The sequence below is a fragment of the Staurois parvus genome, unplaced genomic scaffold, assembly GCF_062004578.1.
Source record: "Staurois parvus isolate SC_StPar_1 unplaced genomic scaffold, SC_StPar_1.0 ptg000136l, whole genome shotgun sequence".
Classification (NCBI taxonomy): Eukaryota; Metazoa; Chordata; class Amphibia; order Anura; family Ranidae; genus Staurois; species Staurois parvus.
In genome coordinates, this window is record NW_028317932.1 from 4044108 (window position 1) to 4057689 (window position 13582).

The following is a 13582-nucleotide window of genomic DNA, read 5'->3' on the forward strand; positions in this document are numbered from 1 at the left end:
TTTGAGAGCTATCTCATAACTTCCTGTCCCTGTGACACTCTGTTACCAGAACAGGAGGTGAAGGAAAATCTTTTCAGTAAGGTCATAGACACCAATAAATGATAAATGAGTTCTCACCTTTTCCTGCTTTAGGAAACACTAAAATGAAAATGTTTGCTATAATTGGGCCTTACTTGTAGCTATAAACCATTTTTTGGCAGTTTTAACAGATCAGATGTGAGGTAAATAACAAACATATCTGGGAGTAGGAGAATGGGGTATTGGTTGCCATGGGCTCCAAATACCATAAGCCAGGCTTTTAGCCGTGTCCCATATGTACACCTGACTTGATTAACCCTTCCACTACCAAAGATGTTTTTGCACTTGTCAAAAAAATTATAATTTTTAGGTGTGAAGGTTAGTTAAAGCGGAGCTCCAGTCAAACCTAAAAAAAAAATGTCAGCAGCTACAAAAACTGTAGTTGGTGCCCACTCCGAATGCGTGACTAGCACTGTGCCTTGTGAATGGTCCTGTAGTCTTCTGGGACCTATTGCGTGTCTCAGAAGACTACAGGGAGGGAGGGACAGAGGACAACTTTCCGCTTCTGATCGCCTAAACTTTTTGGGTGGAGCTCCACTTTAAAAATCCAAAAATATAATCTATATTTTTTTGAAAACAGTGCACACAAACATAATAAATTACCTAAGTTTTTTTTTAAATTGAATATATGAGGTTGCACCAAGTAAATAGATACCTAACATGTCAAGCCTTAAAACAATTTTTTTTTTTTAATTAAGGTAACAAACATATTATACTTACTTGCTCAGAGATGCCTGGAACCTTCTATTCTGGGGTTCCTAGACATTTTTTTCAGCTCCTCCTCCTTCTGCCACCATAGGAAGGCACATGTGCAGACTTGCACCCAAGCTGAGCTTTGTGCACCTATAGACAAACACACCGCAACTTGGCCTTGCTCCCTTCTTCCAGGTTTTGCTTGACAGCAGCAGGAGCCAGTGGTTCCCACTGCTCTCAGCCAAGCTTGTGAGAGCGGGAAGAGGGAAATGAAGACCGGCAGCCGGGCACAGTGCTGGATCAATACAAGAATTGGGTAAGTATTTAGAGAAGGGGGGAGGGGTACAGCAAATGGAAGGTTTTATACCTTAATGTTTATATTGCATTAAGGTAAAAACCATTAGCCTTTACAACCACTTTTAAAGTTGCGTGTGCCTATAAAACAATGACATACTAGGGTAACCAAAAGTTAAAAAGTACAGATGATCAGTTAACTATGACTATAGGAGATTCAGGCTAGCACAGCACACCTGTATCTTCAGTGGGATGACACAAGATGTAAACTAACCATGGTAGTAGCATGGATCGGCTGTCAAGCTTTTGTGGTCAGTTTACTTGTAGGAGGAGCTGCACAGGCAGGATCAGCCAGGTAAATTAGAGCATCGACAACCAGAAATGTAATACAGAGAAGTCACATTGAACTATGTTAATGAAACAGTGCAATGTTTTTATTGTTATCTTTACAATTTATGTGCTTAGATGTAACTAATTTTTTACACTTTATTTTTTCTTTTTACTTTTCACTGCTATCACATAGGGGTTCAATAGCCCTTGATAGAGTAATTATTATTATACAGGATTTATATAGTGCCAACGGTATGCGCAGCGCTTTACAAAATGGAGGTAGACATTACAGTTACAATACAATTTGGTACAAGAGGAAACGGAGGGCCCTGCTCGTTAGAGCTTACAATCTAGGACGAAGGGTTCACTGATACAAAAGGTAATAGCTGTGGGGGGGAGATGATGGAGGAAATAATTGGCGGTTTACTAGGTAGAAGCAGGATAGACTTCTTTAAAGAGAGGTTTTCAGGGATTGTCTAAAGGTGGATAGATTAGGAGACAGCCAGACAGATTTGGGTAGGGAGTTCCATAGGATGGGAGAAACTCGGGAGAAGTCCTGGAGGCAAGCATGGGAGGAGGTGACACGGGAACTAGAGAGCAGAAGGTCTTGGGAGAATCAAAGAGAGCAGTTTGGTTGATAGTTTGAGACCAGGTCGGTGATGTAACTGGTGGCAGAGTTGTGGATGGCTTTGTAAGTTGTTAGTATTTTGAATTTCATTATAGTGACAGGTACTCTTTAATGAGACATCAGGGGTCTAGTAGACAATCGGCTTGTGAATTTTACACTTATCGGGGAGTGTGTGTAAAACCCGCTGCTGCTGACGCTAAATGACATTTGTCTGTGGCAGTAAAAGGGTTTTAAATGGTTAAACCCCAAAAAGGTGTTTACAACTTCACTTAACTTTGTATTGTATGTAAACCCTAGCAATGAACTTTTTTGCTTCGTCTTGGTCTGTTTAATATACATTGGAAGCATTGCTCTTGTCAGTAATTCTGAGCTGCAATGTGTCCTCTGCCTTCCTGTGTTATATCAAAGAACTCTCCTAGCTCTTTGGTTGGACTATAGAATGAGCCTTTAGGTGCAACTTATTTGGAAACCTGTAGGATCGCTCATATTCCTGGGACTATTAGGAGTTAAAAATGAAACATTTGAGGTTAATTTTCAGGGGTGTGGAAATTTTTTTTAAAAAACTACTTGTCCAAGAGACTAAATCGGTGTCCCAATCTACTTGTCCCTCATGACAATCTACTTGTCCAGATAAAAAAAATGTTCTTTTTTGAACCAAAACCATATTTAAATCGGAGGTGATATTAGGAATGTTTTAAAAACAAAAGAGGTTTTAATGTGACTTAAACATTTGATATTTTAACACTGCGCTGTTTATCTCCTCCTCCCCTCCCTGCCTGTTTCCAGCACGGCACTCAGGGACTAGCAGGGAAGGGAGAGACCTTGCAGTGTAATGAGCACGGATTGGGTGCTTGTCAGGAAAGGGGAGTGTCTGGCTTATCCTTTATCCCTTTCACTGCCAGAGCCGTTTTTGTGTTTTTTTTTGCACAAGATTAAAAAAATGATTTTAGGCTTGAAGATTACACAAAACCCCCAAACATGATATATTTTCTGAAATTGGAGATCCTAGAGAATAAAATAGCGGTAGTTCCATTTTTTATGTTGCATGATATTACTGCAAAATATCAGTAAAAAATACAAGTTAGTTCATTTTAGGACACAAAAAATGCAATAAATTATTCTATTTTTTTTTTTTTTTTTTAAATATAGGAGATGAGGTTGCAGCGTGTAGATAGATATCCAACTTGTCATACCTTAAATTTGTGTGCACTCGTGAAATGGCGACAAACTTCAGTACCCTATATTTTCTATAGGTGACACTTTTAAAGCCCCTTCTAGATCATCAGTATATTGTTACGGAGGAGGTGTGGTGCTAGAATTATTGCTCTCATTCTGGCGTGCGTGGCGATATGTGACGCGTATCGCAATCGACGTTTTCATGCGTAGGCGCCCCAGAGTGTGCTTTTACGTTTGTGTGTGCATATGTGTGGGAGGCTCAATTTTTTTTTGGGGGGGGGGAATGTTAAGCTTTTGGGTGTAACTTTCATTTTTTACAATTTAAAGAAAAAAAACTTTTTTTTTTTTTAATACATGGGACAGTGCCCCCATGTGATGATTTTTTTGGTGACAGGTTCTCTTTATTGAGCCATCCAAGGTCTAAAACCTGCATGTCTCCCCTCTGCTCCCCTGAATGTAATGCAGGGCACATCAAACTGCAGTACATTCTTTCCTGGCCTCAATTGCCGGGAATCTCTCAACGGGGACCCGGAAGTGACATCATAACGTCACCTCTGGGTCAGGACAGGGAGGGGAGCGGACATGTCCACTCTCCTCCCCTCCTCCCCTCTAGCCACTGGCGGTGAGCCGGTCCCGGGCCCGCAGATGGGTAAGCTTAGCCCGGGAGACCGTGGGCAGGGGGAGCCTCATACGGGGGGGGGGTGGGGGAGGTTGGGGTCTGAGAAGCTGGCACTGTGTGGAAGCATTAGGGTGGCAGCGCTGCCACCCGAATGCTTCCACCTGGCAGGTGAGCAGGGCTGAAGGTAAAAAAAAAAACCTACCTACCCGGTGCCCAGAACTACATGTCCCAGGCAAAGGGCGATAGGAATTCAGCATCCCTGATTTTGTATGATTACATTTAAATAAAATAGGCCAGATGGGAAGCTTTTCACTTTTTTTTTGTTTTTGTTTTTGTTTGTTTTTTTTGTTTTTTTGCTTTTTCTAGGTTGAAAGGAAAGGTTTCACATTTGCATAAAACTCTTGAAAATGTATAAATTTTTAACTAGAGTAATGGGTGCTATTTCTTCCCCTTCAAGGCTACTGTGTAGAGATTCTGGTGGAGAGACTGAATCCATGCTTCTCAACGAAACTGTTCCACAATGGGTGGTTGATATAACTGTGGATGTAAGTAGTGTTTTTTTTATTCTTATTGGGAAAACATATTCAACATATACTGTTGCCCATCTCTATCTATGATGGGCAGCGCAGTGGCTGAGTGGTTAACACCTCAGCCTGGCAGCACTAGGACCATTAGTTCAAATCCCAACCACAGCACTAGTTTGCATGTTTTCCCTGTGCCTGTGTGGGTTTCCTCCGGGTACTCAGGTTTCCTTCCACACTACAAAGACATGCTGGTAGGTTACTTGGCTCCTGTCTAAACTGGCCCTAATATGTGTATGTATGAATGGAAGTTAGGGACCTTTGATTGTAAGCTCCTTGAAAGCAGAGACTGATGTGAATACAATATGTGTAAAGCGCTGTGTAAATTGACGGCACTTTTATAAGTACCTGTAATAAATAAAGACCCACGTGCCTGTGTTTGGCTGAACTGCAGGATGATTAACAGATCATGTTCACTTTATTAAATATTACCAATCAGTACCATCTAGAAAGGAATCCTGCTATTGACTAATTGACATTCTACTTTGCATAAATGTCCTGGCTGGACATCAGCCTCCAGTACAATTTATAGATATTTGTTCACTTACTGTACACTTCTTCTACCTGACTTGACTGCTGAAGTCCTGGACAGCAAGCCAATCAATTGCCCCTGCTTAAATGTTTAGGACAACACCTAGCTGCTGTGGTCATTTGTGTAATTTTTGTAAAGTTTGGTACAGGCTTTTCAAAAGTGCTAGTGCTGACCACAGGCTTGTTTCTTGATCTGCCTTAAGATGCAGCAAACCTATAATGGGAAAAGAGCGTTTTTTTTTCATGTTAATAAAGATTCTTTGCTTATCTAGCTGCTAATTAATCCCTTCCTCCCCTCAGTTCTTTTTGCTAGTTTTTATTTAAAGGATAAGTTCACCTTTGGGAACATGTTACATGTTCCACCCGTTTTTTAGGGTAAAACATGTAACATGTTCCCACCTCTGCAGCTTCCACCTGCTGTCCTCTCTCATTGTGACAGCAGTACGGGGAGAAGTTCCAGAAGAAGAGAAGTATGGGTAAGAAGGGGAGAAGTTCCCCGTACTAACTGTCACTTTTTGAAAACCGCACGAATGTGCAGGGCTGTGCCCACGCGTCCATGTAGTTAATTCACAGAACAAGTCCTGACAGATTTTGAAGCTGTCAGCTTGTAGTTCTCAATGGATTACCAGAGCACTGTGGAGCACTGTAGTAGTTCATTGATTCTTCCTGTCACAGTGTATTTTCTTGCCCGTACAAGCATACAGACAAACAGGTTTGCAAGAGTCGCTTCTCGGCCTTTTGGCTAAGATCAAGTGTAGTATCTGTTCTTATCAGTGTCCAGTGGGGGTGCTCCCGGCCATTCTAGCTTTGCGGGGATGGCTGTTGTATAGTACCCTCACTGGTATGATGGGGGTCCGGAAGGCTAGACCGGAGGGACAGAAACCAGGGAGCGCCATGATTCGTTCTGGGGCTTTGGGAGTAATTCCTCTGGGAAAGCTGGAAAGACCCAGTACCTCCTGATTTGGACGGATCTACCTTGGTCTGGCCTGGGGCTGAGGAGGCAGAAAGTCCGCAAACTCGGTGCCCCCTGAGTAGATGCTCTCAGGGGTGCCACTAGTAACACCTGGGTGTGGGACCCCACTGTGTGAACATGGCACATGGTCACTGTTTTTACATTCTTTTTGCACAGCGCCCTAAGGACCAGGCCTTTTGGCTAGGACCAGGGCAATTTTTGCTACGGGCCTCAGGGCCTGGTCTGTGCACAATTTGGCATGGTACCACTTTTTTATTTTCTATTTATTTAATTTATTTCACCTCCCACGTTTGTCACTTTTTCTGTTACTTATGCTTGTGTTTTCACGGATGGAGGGTGTGGGTCCTCGGGCCTACCCTGAAGTCTAGGGGGAGGATGTGTGGCCTTTTGGTTCCTTCCTCCCCCGATCCCTAGGGGGCTTTTCTTCGGGAGAGCCCCCTGACCAAGTACTGGGTGTCTGGCTTCGGCTGGACACAAGGAACGGTGGTCCACCAGGCCTTTTGGCCAGGAGGACCAATTGGGAACCTTGTCCCCGTCAGGAGCTTCGTGCCCCGGGGGATCAGGGTAAGTGGTCCAAGCCCCTTTAGGGGTAGGACACAGCACACCCCTAAGTGCACTTTTTCGTGTGGTGTTTTGCACTTGCACATTTTTTGTGAACACTTACGGGTTTTTACGTTATAGTTGCACGTTTGCGGACTTAAAAAAAAAAAAAACAGGTTTGCAAGAGTCCTGCATGGGACCAGCGATCTGCTGGTGCAATGCTTTCAAGGCTGCAAAAAAATAGTAAATGCACATTTTTTATTTTTTTTATTTTTTTTTACCTGCAAAAAAATTTTTTTTTTTTAAGTGTACTTTATCCCTTAAACATTAACACAGAAATATTTGTTATGTGTATATGTTTGTTTTTTTAAAGCTGAAGTTTAGTCAAAAAATTATGCTCCTATAGCTGAAGTCAAATCACTTTCCTGTAATTAGGTACAGTTTGTCCCACATCTTTCAGGTGAGTGGATCCTCTGTGCAGGGGTGACAGGTCCTCTTCTTGCTGCTGAACGTCTGGTGCTGAGGGAGTTAATGGTTGAGTCATCTTTGAGCTGCCTTGGAAAGATCTGATGGAGACCCTTTCCCTCTTTCCTCCATTGAGAAGATCCATGCATTGATCACGCTGCACCTCACTGAAGACTCAGAGCTATTAATTCTCTCACTACCACAAGTACAGCAGCAGGAAGAAGGCCTGTCATCCCTGCACAGAATGTTTCTACAGGACCCAGCTGCCCGATAGACGTCTGACATACTTCATTACAGGTAAGTGATGTGACTGCAGATTGACTAAACTTCAGCTATAAAGAGATGTGTAAGAGGAGGACACACCTAAACAATCCATTGCATTTGTGTCAAGCAGCCAGGCTCTTGCAATACTTAGTGGATGGTAGATCTAAAGTAGATGGTACATTAGGGTGGGTTAGTTTATGGTCACCTTGGGAAAAAGAAAAACATACATTTACATTTTTTATCAATTCAGTATCATAAGTTATCACAAAGTTGTTATCCAATAGGCTTAACTGCAGTAAAAGAAATTGGTATGGGCCATTCATGGTAAACAGCTGCTAGTCATGAAGTAGTTAACCAGCGGATGCCATGCCACACTCATTTTGTATGTGTAAACATGTAGATGTCTGTTTAAAATTAATTATTTTTTTCTAATGTTTTGTAGAAAAATATGCCCAAATTTAATAAGATTCCATTCTACCTCCAACCCCATTCATCATCTGGAGCAAAGACGTTGAAGAAGTGAGTACATTTGTAGTACCTGTTGGTCACTTGCTGTTTTGCATTTTTCTGATTTTATAGGAGAACCATTGATTGATTTAAAAGCCCATTTATAGCACTTGTGAAAAACTAAATTAACCAAAATATCTTCAATACTTTGTTTTTTTGTTTTTTTTTTCAAAGCAGAACTCGAATACTTTTATCAGGTAGGGAGAACCCCCTGCAAAGTTTGCTTTGCAGTGGCTCCCCAGAGTGTCAGATTAACTCTGAATCCTTGCCCTTATGTGGTATTTCCACTGTTTCAGGGGCACCATCCTCCACTTCCTTTGTGTCAAGGGAGGAGTTTTCTAGCTGCAGGATCAACTCTTTCCAGGGGTTCTCCCTAGTAAGGAATGCCAGAGGCGCAAATGTGGGCACACTTTTCTCTCTCCTCTCCTTTTGAGGGAGGATAAGGCATCAGAGCAAAGTCGTTGTGATGAGGAAGAAGAAAAGGAAGCTGTTCATAAGGAATCTCTAAGAGGAGTCTCGGGGTCCAGGGTTGTCCCAAACACAGAACACCTCTGTGGGCTTCTGGTGAATGTGGTGTACATCTGAAGTTTCCACTGCTTGTCACAGATTATATTATCTTGACAGACCCTTCCTTTTCCCTCCTTCATTACAATCCATCCTGCCTGCTGTGCAGAGTACATACTATCCCCACTTCCAGCCCTTCTCTGACAGTTCTCTCTGCATTAAGTCAACAGAGCACAACCAGCAAGGACCCATTGCCACCTTCTTGTCCAGCTCCTGGACCTGACCTTTTGAGTTCTTGTACAAGCAGGTACCTAGCCTGTGGCTTTTTCTATCTATTTAGTAGCACTCTGCACAGCAGGCAGGATGTGATCGGCTGCTTGGCTTTATTCTCTCCCAGAGCCCCCAACCTGCTTAGGACCATTTTCTCTGCACATAGATCAGCTAGTTACTTTCTGCATCCAGACTGGACCATGGATCATAAGGTACAGTGGGTATTGTGGACGGGCTTTCTCAGCTATCAATACCTGACTCTGGCTGAATGGGCCCTTCACCTGAAGGTGCTTACAGAGATTTGTCTGGGGTGAGGGGCACTGGATGTAGTTCGTTTGGAATCTAGATTCAATAACAAGTTTGGACAGGTTTGTGTTACAAACCAAGGATTCCCAGGTATTTGTACTAGATGCCTGGGTGGCTCCTTAGGATCCATTTTCCCTGATCTATGCCTTCCTTTCACTTCAGCTATTTCCTTACCTGGTATACAAGATAAAGGCAAAGGGCATTCCAGTGATTCTGAACACAGTCATGGCCAAAAAAAATGTGGTGTGCCAACATTGTAAATCTCTTGCAAGCCGTAGGCTCTGTTGCAGGGTCTAATTTTTCATCCTGCTTTATGTTTTGGCTACACTATTAAAGCCCAATTCCTGAGATACAAGGGTGTTTCTGATTTCTGCAGTCCTACTCTCCTTAAGGCTAGAAAATTAACTTCCAGGAAGATGTACCACCATTTAGTGTTTGGCTCATAAGTTCCATCCCTGACCATATGTCATGGGGTGCATGTTGAATTTTCTCTAGTCTGGTTTGGAGCTGTCTCTCGCTTTAAGTACCATCAAGGGACAGATAGTGGCATTGGCCATTCTGTTTCAGAGACTTTTTGCATCGCATTCGTTAAAACATTTTTTGATGGATGTCACATGGATTGACCCACCTGTATGGCTCCCCGCGATACTTTAACTTTGTCTTGGTGGTTGTGTGGACCTCTCTGAGAGATTCCCTTGTTACTCCTTAAACAAAAGGTGGTCTTTTTTGATGGCCCTTACCTTGGCCCTCAGAGGCTGTGCAAGGGAACTTTCCTGGTTTTTCACTAGGATAAGTTGATGTTGAGGCCCTGGCCTTCTTTCCTACCTAACGTGGTTTCTTCATTCAACATGAATCAGAACAATGTGTTGCCATCTTTTTGCCCTCATTCTAAGCATCTTAAGAAAAAGGTGCTTCGCTTTTTGAATGTTGCTTGCGCTGTTTGAGTTTCTCTGAAGTTACAGCTTAATTTCAGTAGTCTGACTTCCTGTTTGTTCTACCTGGGGTCTTCATTGTCAGTCCACTATTTCAGGTGGATTCATCAGCTCTTTTCTCAGGCCTGTTGTATCAAGGGCAAGGTTCCTCATTTTCTGGTCAATGCTCATTCCACCAGGAGTGTCCATGCATCCTGGGCCTTTCAGCATCAAGCTTCTGTTGTTTAGGATTGTAAGACTGTTACCGGGTCTTCTTTTCACAGGTTTACTAATTTCTATGAGGTCGATGTTCGTGCCTCTACAGACACCAGTTTGGGGCGGAAGATCTTTTTTGGTGGGTTTTGTCCCTGTTCTATTTTGGGTTTGAGCATTTGTCCTTATTGCTGTCTTGCCCACCCCTCATGTTCACTGCTTTGGGACATCCCAAGTAGTCGTCAATATCAACTCTTTCCAGTGATGTATGATTTAAGAAAAAAGGATTTAACAGGTAAACCAAAAATCCTAATGAGTATATCATAGGACACAAAGATCCCTCCACTCGTTTGTATTCCTAACTGCTGGCTACAAAACGGAGACTTATGCAGGCCATACACGGTCCGAATTCTGAACGATTTTTCATTCGAAAATCGAAATTTCATTTGTTCTGTAATCCGATGGTGCCACCAGTGATTTCGAAAATCAGTTGTTTTTCACGAATTTTCCAGCATGCCTGATAAACGAAATGAGTAGGAACCACGAAAATCGGCCGATGCCATTGCCCCACTAACAGAGCGAAAATCGGCCGATTATTTTTAGGTCCGATTGTCGTACGAAAATCGTTTGGAATTCGAACCATGTATGGCCTGCATTAGTTGGGCTGCAAGGGGTTATGCCTTTTTTTTTTGGCCCACTGTCCATTCACCTAAAGGTGGCAGCATAACCCTAGGTAGCCCTGAATATTAAGTCCTCTGTGTCCTGTGATGTATTTCAATAAAATGATTTTACAGGTAAACCAAAGATCCTAATGTTGGAAACCTGGAATTGCCAATAACATATTTTCTGAATACAGGGTGGATTTGATTTAAATCAAACTGATTTAAATCACGATTTAAGTCACTAGTCAGTAAGGCTTGATTTAAATCCTAGTTTTCTACATAAAGACTAATTCTTGCTGGTATAACTTTAATATACAAGTAGATGAAGATTTTTAGAATAACAACTTTTCACATTAGTTTTTTATCCCCAGTTTAATAGGTTAATCATTCATATTTGGACAACGTTTCTGTTGTACTTAGGAAGGAGAAAAATAATCGTTACCCTAATAATAACAATTTAAATAGATTTATTCAACTGAAACAATAACATTCCAGCATGTGTTATTTGCTTAAACAAACATCCATGTTTGTTAACTAATTTGGCTAAACAAAATATATATATTTTAAGAAACTTAGACTGTCAGCCCCTTCCTCCTCACACTTCGTTTCACTTTCTTCTTGTGCAGATCTATTCCACTCCAAACAATCAGAAAAATATTGTTTCTATTCACTGAACTTCTTGAAATTTAGCACTGAAGGGGTTGATTCTGTATTCATAGGTTTGTAGAAGTTAGGATTAAGGTCTTTTTCTTAACTCTGTTCATGTTCTAACATTTTTGCTGTGAAGAAGAGGCATGTGATCTCCGCTGAGTCAAATTCAGTTTTGAGAACTGCAAAAGTAAACCAAGCATCTGTGATACTATCTTGTAGGCAGAGAAACTGCCCAATAATCCTACAAAAACCTCTGGAAGAGCATGACATTGTGAATGGATTAATGGAATTTATTTACCAAACAAATTAAACATATACAGCCTTATTCTACATAATTAAAAAACTAATCTTTATTTCATGATGGAATAACCTTTTGGATGGTAATATATTTTCCTCAAAAAGCATTTTATGTTAAAAAATCCGATTTAAATCAAAAAAATCCAATTTAAATTAAAAAAATCCGATTTTTTTTTTTTTTTTTTTTTTAATCATTGATTTTTATCCACCCTGTCTGAATATCATTGTAGCAGAGTTTGTGTCTAAACCATTACCATTTCTGAATTACGGGTAACATTTTAAGCACTTCCCACCTTTGCAGGGACAGACTCTCAGCTAGTGACATGCTGCAAGTCAGAAAGGTGATGGAGCACGTCTATGAGAAGATTATAAATGTAGATACGGAATCTCAGACAACCAGCTCCTCAAATAATGAGAAGCCAGGAGAACAAGAGAAAGAAGAAGACATTGCTGTGCTGGCCGAAGAGAAGATTGAACTCCTGTGTCAGGACCAGGTAATGTTTACTTGCTTATGTATGTTCTGGTTGATTTTTATTTGTGTGGTTGATACTGCAGTGAAGATGGTGTTATGTTGGCTAAATATAGCAGCCAGAAGTTATATTGAGTACAGAACCTATGCAGAGTTATCCAGTATGACAGTATGAAAACTGCAATAGCATGGCCATTCAGTCGGGTACTGCTGAAGTCAGACTGGATTTTAAGTTCTTGTTGTTGTACCACAAAAAGCTGCACTGTCCCTTTAAACATAAACAAAATTCATAATCATTATCACAAGTTATGCATAATATTCATATCACAAATTGTGCATCATTATATACCACACCTAAAAAGTGCTCTAGTGCAAATAATTCCTATGTAAAAAGCAAAGTTTAAAATCATACATTTTTTCATAAAAGCGCTATTGTGCATATAGCATGAAAAAATTTCATAGAGATTGAAGTTTCACAGCACAAGATTATTTGGGAAATTATCAGTCTAGCCACCACCGCAAGAACCAGCCTCTTATGACATTATCGCGCACACCGCCGGTTGAGCAGCGATGCTATTTCTAATATTTGTAGACGCCAATCATTGTAAGGACCTGTAAAGTCAATAGACTGATTTGAATGAAGATATTGGGCCATAGATTTTTGGTTTGTTCTCTGAGTGATTGAAGCCTGACCCAGGTGAGGACGAGCTGGATAGTGCAAGCTAGACTGCTGCTGTGATCCTGTGTGGAGTGACACCTGCTGTTTTAACTTCTAATCTTGAGATTGTTGCATTTGGTGAGAGGCTAGTTTTGGCGGTGGTAGTTTCACAGCGGTGGAATTAGATTGAAATTTCACAGCACCAGACTATTTGGGAATTTATGAATCTCCGTGGACTTTGGTGGACTATTTTCTAATTTAAATGAAGAACACATGAGCACTTTTTTTCATGCTGTATGCACGTCAGCACTTTTATGAAAAATGCATTAATTATTTTCATTGTTGTGTTTTTTGTTTTTTTTTTTCTTTTTACATATTATTTTGCACAAGAGCACTTTCTAGGTGCGGTATATAATGATGCACAATTTGTGATATGAATTTGATGCATAGCATGTGATAATTGTTTGTTTTTTGTGTTTTTTTAAGAATTTTGTTTGTTTAGTTGCACTTGAGCACATTTTTTTTAAAGGTACAGCACAGCTTTTTGTGGTATAGTTTTTGTTTAGATATCATCTTGTATTCTGGTATTTTAAGTTACAGCAGTCCCCAGGTTGTGTAAAATTTTAACACTGAGTGCAGGTTAACATCCCCACAGATTATGAGTTGCTTCACTATGAAAACACATCAGATCTCGATGGGGAAAAATCATGCTGGATATCTATACTGATATGGACTGGGTAATGTGTTAGGACTGTAAGGATGCCCCATTGTTTGATGGAAATGAAAATTATCAACTTACAGAGGACTGAATTCAAAGACACCCCAAAAATCAAAGTGGAAAAAATGATGCAGCAGGCTAGTCCATTTTTGCTGAAATTTCATTGCAGCAACTCAAAATGGTACTCAGTAGTTTGTATGGCCCCCACGTGCTTGTATGTATGCCTGACAACGTCGGGGTATGC

General features: G+C 41.0%; 1 protein-coding gene and 1 pseudogene across 1 annotated transcript in view; both read left to right on the forward strand.

Moving 5' to 3' along the window:
- The window catches only part of WDR48 (WD repeat domain 48), a 57650-nt gene that overhangs the window by 31171 nt on the left and 12897 nt on the right, over positions 1–13582 (forward strand). Inside the window, exons 16-18 of the mRNA XM_089673133.1 lie at positions 4276–4363; positions 7615–7691; positions 11795–11987. Coding sequence (XP_089529259.1) covers positions 4276–4363; positions 7615–7691; positions 11795–11987 — 358 coding nt within the window. The remainder of the gene's footprint in view (positions 1–4275; positions 4364–7614; positions 7692–11794; positions 11988–13582) is intronic.
- LOC149465909 (U2 spliceosomal RNA) lies at positions 5653–5768 on the forward strand (annotated as a pseudogene).